This window comes from Macrobrachium nipponense, chromosome 4 (assembly GCF_015104395.2).
Source record: "Macrobrachium nipponense isolate FS-2020 chromosome 4, ASM1510439v2, whole genome shotgun sequence".
NCBI classification, from domain to species: domain Eukaryota; kingdom Metazoa; phylum Arthropoda; class Malacostraca; order Decapoda; family Palaemonidae; genus Macrobrachium; species Macrobrachium nipponense.
In genome coordinates, this window is record NC_061100.1 from 88,664,835 (window position 1) to 88,673,951 (window position 9,117).

At 36.2% G+C, this 9,117-nt stretch overlaps 1 protein-coding gene across 1 annotated transcript in view; it reads right to left on the reverse strand.

Moving 5' to 3' along the window:
- Window positions 1-1,295: 1,295 nt before the first annotated feature.
- Window positions 1,296-9,117, reverse strand: part of LOC135211666 (uncharacterized) — an 8,328-nt gene continuing 506 nt past the window's right edge. The window contains exons 2-4 of the mRNA XM_064244933.1: window positions 7,490-7,583; window positions 6,153-6,358; window positions 1,296-2,242 (exon numbers count right to left, since the gene is read on the reverse strand). Coding sequence (XP_064101003.1) covers window positions 2,141-2,242; window positions 6,153-6,358; window positions 7,490-7,583 — 402 coding nt within the window. The 3' untranslated portion in view covers window positions 1,296-2,140. The remainder of the gene's footprint in view (window positions 2,243-6,152; window positions 6,359-7,489; window positions 7,584-9,117) is intronic.

Consider the following 9,117-nt stretch of genomic DNA (forward strand, 5'->3'; position numbering starts at 1 on the left):
ACGTCGCTGTTAAGTCGTCAGTTTTATTATTCCCGTAACGTCATGCATTAATGTGCAGCTGCGCACATAAGAATTGCCTTGTCTTAGCAACCAAGAGCCTGCGTTGGATCGCCAGCATAGCAAGGATGCTTGTTCCATTGGGTGCAAGAATATTTTCACAGAGATTTGAAGGAGGTATATTGCTATACTAACTCTGAAAAGTATGTTTCTTTTAATTCATGTAATTCTACTGCCGGCAAAAGAACGATGCATAAGAGTGACATTGCAAGGCAGTGTCGACGATGACTTGACAATACAAAGCTTTAGTTAGGCTGAGTATCTTGAACTACAGAGGCGATGTGAATACTCCCATAAATACCTTGGCTTAGTTCATACGTGAATGTGTGAATAAGACTAGAAAATAAGAGAAAGCCAATCCTCACTGTATTAGGCATGGATAACGGACTGTTAATCTATCTCTCTTTTGCGAAGTAAACGAGGAATAAGAAGCTCTGAAAGGGTAAAATGTGATTACCGAGATGAGTAGATGTTACTTGGGTGGTTGAGTAGGAAAGGTATGTACTGAAAAGGGACTGGGTAGTAGGTACCTTTTGAAGACAGAAGTTTAGGCGCTGGGACATTTTGTCCAGAAAAGCGACAAAATGATAACTGCATCGAAATTGAAGAGAAAAGACCGTAAGTTTTGAATACGTTTAGTACTCGTATGCAAGATATATTCGAAATAGTGTTTTTCATTTATGTATACGGCGTGTGCATGCATGAGCTTATTATAACATTTGCATGGATGTTGAAGCAGTTGAGTAACTGAATATAGAATTATTCAAAGCACTCATATTCAAATAATCTTTTCCTTACACAGAAGTCTGCATAGTGTTAATGGATATTGCAGTGCTCCAACAATTGCGAATTTATGGGAATATGATTCCTTGAACATACATTAGTGATTTATACATCGTCACACGCAACGTGTGCAAGTACCATAGAGCAGAACATATCATCGCACACTTGCATGCAACCTCGTTGAGAATCACTCGCCTGATTGTCTATTACAAAAAAAAAAAAAATCCCTATTTTTCTAGTCTTAAATTCTTTCTGATCGATGATGCCAGAAAAGGTCAATCGCGGTCACTTTTTACCTGTTCGTCTGAGTACTTTCACCTGATGTAGGTCTGGCTATTGTTTCATAAACCCAAAACTCAGTCGAGTTTCTGACTCGGCTATCATTTTATAACTATAAGGATGTTAAATTATGAAGTTTCACAAATATTAATAATGTTTATGTGACTCCAGGACGTATGAGGCCAGTCCCACCCTCACCAGCCCCCTCGAATAATCATAAAATATAAAACGTGTAGGATAAAAACGTATATACCGCCCCTGCCGATCCCTTTCTTTCCTTCGACTTTCTATTCACAACAGTGTTTGCAAGTATAAAACACTTTCAGTAAATGCAAAATATACACTTTCCTCTTTGCTTGATTTTTCTTATTATTTTCAGGAAAAACATGGAAAGGAGAGAGACCTCAAATTAAAACTTTAAATGCATACTGAATAAAGTTGCTGTATATCAGAAGCTCTTGTTAATTTCTATGTAACGGGAAAAGTTAATTTTCTCTTATGCCTTCTGCAATAGCGAATAAAAGGGCAAAATATTACCTTATGCCAAATGAAGAACTGAATAAAGGACCGTAATTCGTGCGATTCAATTTTTATGGTAAAGGAAAAAAGCCGTCTGTTCAATAACACTGAAGATGTAAAGGTAAAATACTGTTGAATCTCTTCTGTATCTATAAATGTGAAACGTTTACGTGAAGTAAAGAACTGAACAGAATTGTTTTGGGTGATTGGCCATATCTATATGAAGGAGATAAAGGAAAATTTTGTAGATCCCTTTCTCTAACTAAAGGTATTGTTTTTGCTATAATTCCCAGCAGCAAAATGTTTGGTCGTCTCTGTCGTTTGGTTATAGTCCAGAGGTCCACACCTCGCATGATTCTCTCTTAGTCCAGGGGTCCACACCACGTATGATTCTCTCTTGCATGTCTTACGATACTTATCTTGGGTTAAGAGCCCTTGCTGGCATAAGGGCGACCTAAACTAAACCAACCAACCAATGGCCTGAAGTGTGCATGCGAGACAGTTAGATGCACATAGTTTGGTTCTTCTTCTTCCATCTTTGAACTTCGTGGTTCAGCCTGTCGACTTCAGCGCTGAGCTTCAAATATTGCTCCACCGTCATCACCTAGAAACAAACAGAAGCAAATAGTAAGGCCAAAATATGAATGAAAGTAGACTTCTTACTTAGACGATGTGATCTGTGTATTGCAAGTTGCGTTTGTTGCCTAAGCGCCGTGATTCCTTACAAATGGAACAGAAGCATATGTAAATGAATGCAACTCAATTATACAAAACAATTGTATACCGGCGCACAATTTAAATTTAAAAAAATATATAAATGATAAAGATCCATATCAGAGCAAAATAAAGGAATACACAGATGGCGCTTAAATGATATGGATGATGATGACAATCACACTAGCAATGATATTTATAGATAATAATACTACTTTTATACTGCATGTACCTTTAACTTTATTTTCTGGGCCTTTTCTCGATTACTTAACATTACATATGATTAGCTGATTTGTAAATCCACTGGTAATGACTTCTTCAACATTTTCGTCTCTATTGCATTCTAACAATCCTGTTTCCGGTCCTGTATGAGGGAGCTGCCCTAGTTGATGGTCATTTCGGCATCTTGTACTGAAATGTGACAAAGTGTGCCACTGTCTTCCACGGGGTCTCTGAGTGGCCATTTTAGTTTTTCTGTAACAGAAAATTATTGAGGTGATTTTGTCTGTTCGTCCTCACTTTTTCTGCCGCCCTTAGATCTTAAAAACTATACTGAGGCTAGAGGTCTGCAAATTGGCATGTTGATCATCCACCCTCTAATCATCAACCATACCAAATTGCAGCCATCTAGCATCAGCAGTTTTTATCTTATTTATGGTTACAATTAGCCATAATCGTGCGTCTGGCAACTATACAGGACAGGCCACCACCGGACCGTCGGTAAAGTTTCATAGGCCACAGTTCTTATAGCACTATACGCTGTATAGAAAACTCGATTGTGCCGAAGAAACTTCGGTACATTTTTCACTTTTTTATTATATTCCGTTAATTAAGAATAGTTTCCTCAACCTTTTCGTTGCTGTTATTTATCATTCAATATGATGAGTTTTTCTTTTAAATTCCTACTTTGCTCATCTTTCCTGTCTTCATGCAGGGCCGTCCTATTAGGAGACCACTGTGGCGCGTGTCCACGGTCTTTTAGCTTATTTCATAAAAATGTAGGCAGTACTATTATCATTATTGTTCACAACAAACATTCCAATATCACAACCAATTCTGTTGAAAAGAAACGGGTACAAAGTGAATTGGGGACACCAGAATGAATGACCGAGTGTCATAATGAAGAGCAAATCTGAATATGCAAATAAGCTAAGAATGGAAAGTGTGCTTCAGGTTGTGTATCCTCTGTCATGTATGTCTCATATTAGTGCAAGACGTGTTATGTAATGCCGCAGACCGCAGTGCAAGATATCTTATGAAACGATCGCGGGAGACTAAGTCCCGTGGGCGTGTTGAATTCAAAGGTATTGATTGCACCATGTTGCACTACATTGTAGTGTGTAAGTATAATCCGTTATTCTCATGATCAGCATTAAATCCTATGTAGCAGCTTCGATGCTCATATGTTTTGTAGCATATCATTATATACGCTTATATACATTGTAGCTTCTACACTCTTCTAAGCTAAGATGTCCTCCCACATCCACTAAACTACAGCAAATTCCAACGTCGGCAAATTCCAACGAAGATGGGATCAGCGGCCATACATTAAGAGTTCATCATTTGCTCCTTGGCAGATGAGTGCCAGTGCCTAATATGGTAGCCTAGAACTACCACACCCATAACATCCTCAAGCAAGGTAACTTGAACCAAGCGCTGAGGTGATGAAGGTCATACTAAATAGGCTGAGGTAGAGCCAAAGGTTTGTAAACATTGGCTACGCATACTCTCCAACCTGGCACTTGATCTGATCCAGCTGTCTCGAATGGAGAAGCATTTCTTATTCATGCTTAGCAAGGTATACTGAATACTCGAGTATTCCATGATACAATAATGCCCAGATAAAGATATATATATATATATTATATATATATATATATATATATATATATATATATATATACATTGAGAGAGAGAGAGCGAGGGAGAGGGGGGGGGATGGTTGTCATTTATTAAAATTGATACGCAGTACCAGCAATAAGATCTAGTTTTGGAATGTTTTGTTTTGAGGTGTTCTTCCTCTTCGAAAGGTGTGATGAAAGGCCGCCTTTAAAGTAAAAGCCTCCGATACAGGAAGCCCAATATCCTTCGCTAATACAAATCCGAAGGAAAACTGAAAGATGGGAAACAAGCTCATGCACGACCCCGAACGACGTGAACGGGAGCAGGAGAAAAAGTCAGAGCTGGGCCGAACGCCGTTACAAGGCAGCCATCCTGATTACTACTACTACTACTACTACAGAGTGGCTAGCTAGACGTGTTTTGAGACAGCCTGAGAAAAGCATGAGAATTGAGAACACCTCCACTACCCAGCATATAGTGACGTTACAAATGGATATAGGTTTGTGCAGCAGCCATATCAAGAAAATAAAGAGGAATTGATAGATAATTTACTATTTGCAGATGTGTCGAAGGAGAAAATGAAAATAGGAAAGAATTTACAAGACTCGCGGTATTACAGAGACGAAAAACTTGAACATGCACACACGAGGGAGGAATAAACGAGCAAAGGCAAATCCCGACTACAACCACTAACGGTGACTAGCCGCCTCTATGAGCTCGAAGACAACATACAGAGTTAAGGGCAGTCCTTACTAATAAGGCGAAGAATCTAACATAACCACATATTTTCTGATAGCAAGAGCTAGACAGACAGGGTTGAAGACAAACAAAAGTAGGTTAGAACCTCTTCGTAAGCTACAGAATCGGCTTCTAGAAGGAATGTTATATGACATCGTCAAATGGTGAATTATTGAAATCGGGATACTTAACAAACTCATGATGGTCACCGGAGATAAAATCCGATAGGATTTCTAGGTAAGTTATTATTTACAATACGTCTGTGGTTGGTCAGAATAATTTGTATTTAATAAAATGCATTCGAAATCAAAGCATTGATTTACATTGAGATATCAAAATCATTTTCGCTTACTCGGGGAGTAAGTCTACAAACTACTTTGTTATTGTTGTTGTTGTTGTTCTTGTTGGGAGTGTAGGAAAGGTCTATGGAAGAGCCTAACAAGGTCTACTTTATTGTAAAAGGTGTTTCGCGTTGAGTTAAAGATACAGGAATTTTAGGAAAGGATACTTACGATTTATTCATTATAATAAAATGTAAAAAATAAATAATGTTCATGTTAAACAGTACAGGCAAATTATTTCTAATTAAATATTCTCTATTTATTTCAATTTTCGCTGCTGAAACAAAGCTCTACTATTTGACTTGATTTTAACGCGTTTTAATTTATATTAAAAGTAAGGAATATGATGTTCACAACTTCTGTGTGAGGGAAAAATCTTGCATGCGTTCCGAGTAAGCTGGAGGTCTGGTCATGCCTTGTTAATTAACATCTGATTTATGATTTAGCAAAAAAATATCTGCATTTGACCGATTAGTCTGAATGGTAAAACCTTATTAAGGTCAATATCATGTCTATAAAACAAAATATTAAAAGTTATTTTCAGAAGTCATTGTCTATGACAAGTGAGACATTTAAGATATTTTGCTAATCATAATCACCATTTGGACAACGTTAATTTTTTCCAGGTCGTTTATCAAATTGTTTTAATCATTAATTACTTGTTTTAGGTTCAACTACCTCCCCACTAAAGTAGCCCACAAAAATTTTTGTCCCTTTTAATATTATATATATATATATATATATATAATATATATATATAATATCTATATATGATATATAATATATATATAGATATATTATATATATATATATATATATATATCTATATATTAAACTGCCGTCTTTTTATCATCTAAGCAAAAGCCGCGATCAAATTACCTGCTCCTTTCCTTTCTGAAGAGTTTTCATCTTCCTCACAGTTCTCGAGTCCTCCTGCTGGAGGTGCCTCTGTATCCTGGCCGAGGCTGTTTCTTGCTTCCGGATCTCTGCTCTTAGGAACGTAGCCAAACACTTCAGTTCTCCTAGGTAAGTTTTCACTCTTTTGTTTTCATCGTCCAAGCGAAGGGATGTTCTCCTTTCGCGTTCTGGAGATCAAAAATATTACTAATATTGCCAGTAATAACAGAAATTATATTTATTAGCAACAATAACATCAATTGCCAATAGCATAAACGCTAAGCTTTGGTTCGGTGTCTCTTTTGTAAAAGTAATCTGGACTGGCAACAAGTTACTGGTTTTGGGGAGAGTTAAAACTTTTGGAGACAAGAGACTTTTTCCTGGGGGTGAACTTGTGAAGTACTCAAGCTTTAAATCGTGTAGCATACTGATTGCTAAGCCCTGGCTGAAGTTTGCAGCCCCAGTACTTATTACTATCGTTAAGAAATTGATTTTAAAATATCTCAAATGCCAATATCGGCAATGCAGCATCTCACAACTAATATTATTTAAGGATTATCCAATAGGAGATCCTCTTGTTACAGAATATTCACCAATATATCTCTATCGTGGTGTAAGAGCTGTGCAAACCCCTGAAAGGATGGGAAAGGATGAGATCAGGTACGTGGCGTTTAGTATTAGACAAGGTAACTCCATTTGTTCTTCATAATAACTTGCAAATTGAGCTAAAAGTAAGTGGCTGCTATTTAGGTAATGAGAGAGAGAGAGAGAGAGAGAGAGAGATTTTGTCTGAACAAGAGATATACGTACTCGATATGTGTGAGAATGCTTGTATTTAGGTATGGGTATGTTTTTATTATATAATATACGAGCCGACGAATTTCTTATCAACTAAAAATTTCCCATTAAGTTAACATATATGAAAATACATTAATTCCGAAGTAGACAGAATCAGATATTAAAGGACATTTATAGCTTTAAGCGTGTATATGATTCTTCGGTGATGTGATAAAATTCATATATATATATATATATATATATATATATATATATATATATATATATATATGTGTGTGTGTGTGTGTGTGTGTGTGTGTGTGTGTGTATTTTATCACATCACAATATATTTCCATATATGTTAAACTGAAGGGTTTTAGTTGATAAGAAATTCGTCGACTCATGGGCTCAAACCACGGAACCAAGGACTCAAGGAACGCGCTTTACCCACCAGATCATCAAGAGGGGTATGAGTTGATACCGACTCTCACCTACGAATCCCTGACAGACAGACAGAAAGACAGACACACGGGAAGACTGACCTAATTTTTCTCGAAGGTCTCCCAACACCTTACTGTTGTTCTCCAGCCTCGTTTTGATTTCCTCATGGTCCAGCCTCTTCTTCAAATACGTCACCTGAAATGGTGTCGGCAACATCATTAAAGTAACTATACCACAAATCAGTCGAAAGTTTTATTGCTGTGATGGGTGAGACAGTTTAAAGGATGTAACGTCATTTACCGAAATGAAATGATAGCAAAATTTTGTGAATAGTTTTCAATAACGCATTCATAGATAGTAAAGTCAATCGTTATGTTCAAGTGCATCAAAGCGGAAAGTACCTTATCTTTCAAACGCTTGCAGAGCAATATTATTCTAAGAGGAAAACATATGGAGTATAACGCCACATGAGAGGTGTAATGTATACTATGTTCAAATTATATGAATCACTTAGTTAATAGATTTATACACTTTTTGTTATTGAAACTCTCCTTTCAAAATTTACATTACATATTTTCTAAAGGTAATTACTAGATTTGCTTTGACTTTTCTATTCGTATGAAAAAACTTTTAATAATAAAACATGCAAAGAGCAAATCTATTTAGTGCTACATGAAAAAGTAAACATCCAATGTGAGAGTTACAATAATTTGTTCATGGTTTTTGGGCAGTTTGTTTTACCTGAAACTATTGAGGTAACATAAATGTCTTTTACAAATTGACTACAAAATTAGTTTTCTAGATTATCAATTAATTTAAAACAAATACAATGTACTTAATCATGTGTAATCTTACAAGACAAACACGTTACCTGTGCATGCCCTATATATACACATATATATATATATATATATATATATATATATATATATATATATATATATATATATATATATACGTATATATATATACACATATATACATATATATATGTGTATATATATATATATATATATATATATATATATATATATTATATATATGGACCTTTATAATTTACAAGTTTGATAAATGTTAAAAGAGTGTTATTAAATCATCTGAATTTTAGCATTTCTAGTTTGCTAACCTTCCGTGCAAGTAATCTATAGCTTTGTACAATTTAAAATAAATCCTTACTGGACTACTTTTAAGTCTCCAAAAGTATCGTGATGCTCTCATAACAACTAAAATGGTTGGGGGTTGTGCAGTCGGTGCACCGACGTTATTTACGTTCTACTGTAACATCTTGCTAAATTCTATTGTACATCATCGTGTGTAGAACTCTCTGGCCTTTCCGCCGATATAGAATTCATGTATGAACAGCAATTGTACCTATACATATCCATGTATGTGTGTCTGCAAGAAAACACAAATCATTCTGCCCCAGACCCAGTTTCTCTCTGTTCAGGTAGTATGCTACATATCCGTCCGCATCCTCCTTATAGCCTGTGTTTACCTGTAATAAAAGATTATTACGGGCTGCTCGGTGAGCAAGAGCCCGTGCCGACACAAGGTCAGTTTAATAAAAAACAACGTAATAATTTATCAGTACCCAGTTACCTGTCTTACTCTCTGGTTCTCACACACTGTAAGCATTACTTCTGGTTCTTTGCAGCGTGCCTTCGGCCCCTATCTCCAACCCCTTTCGCTCTTTTTACTGTACCTCGTTCCATATCCTCCTTCTTCCATC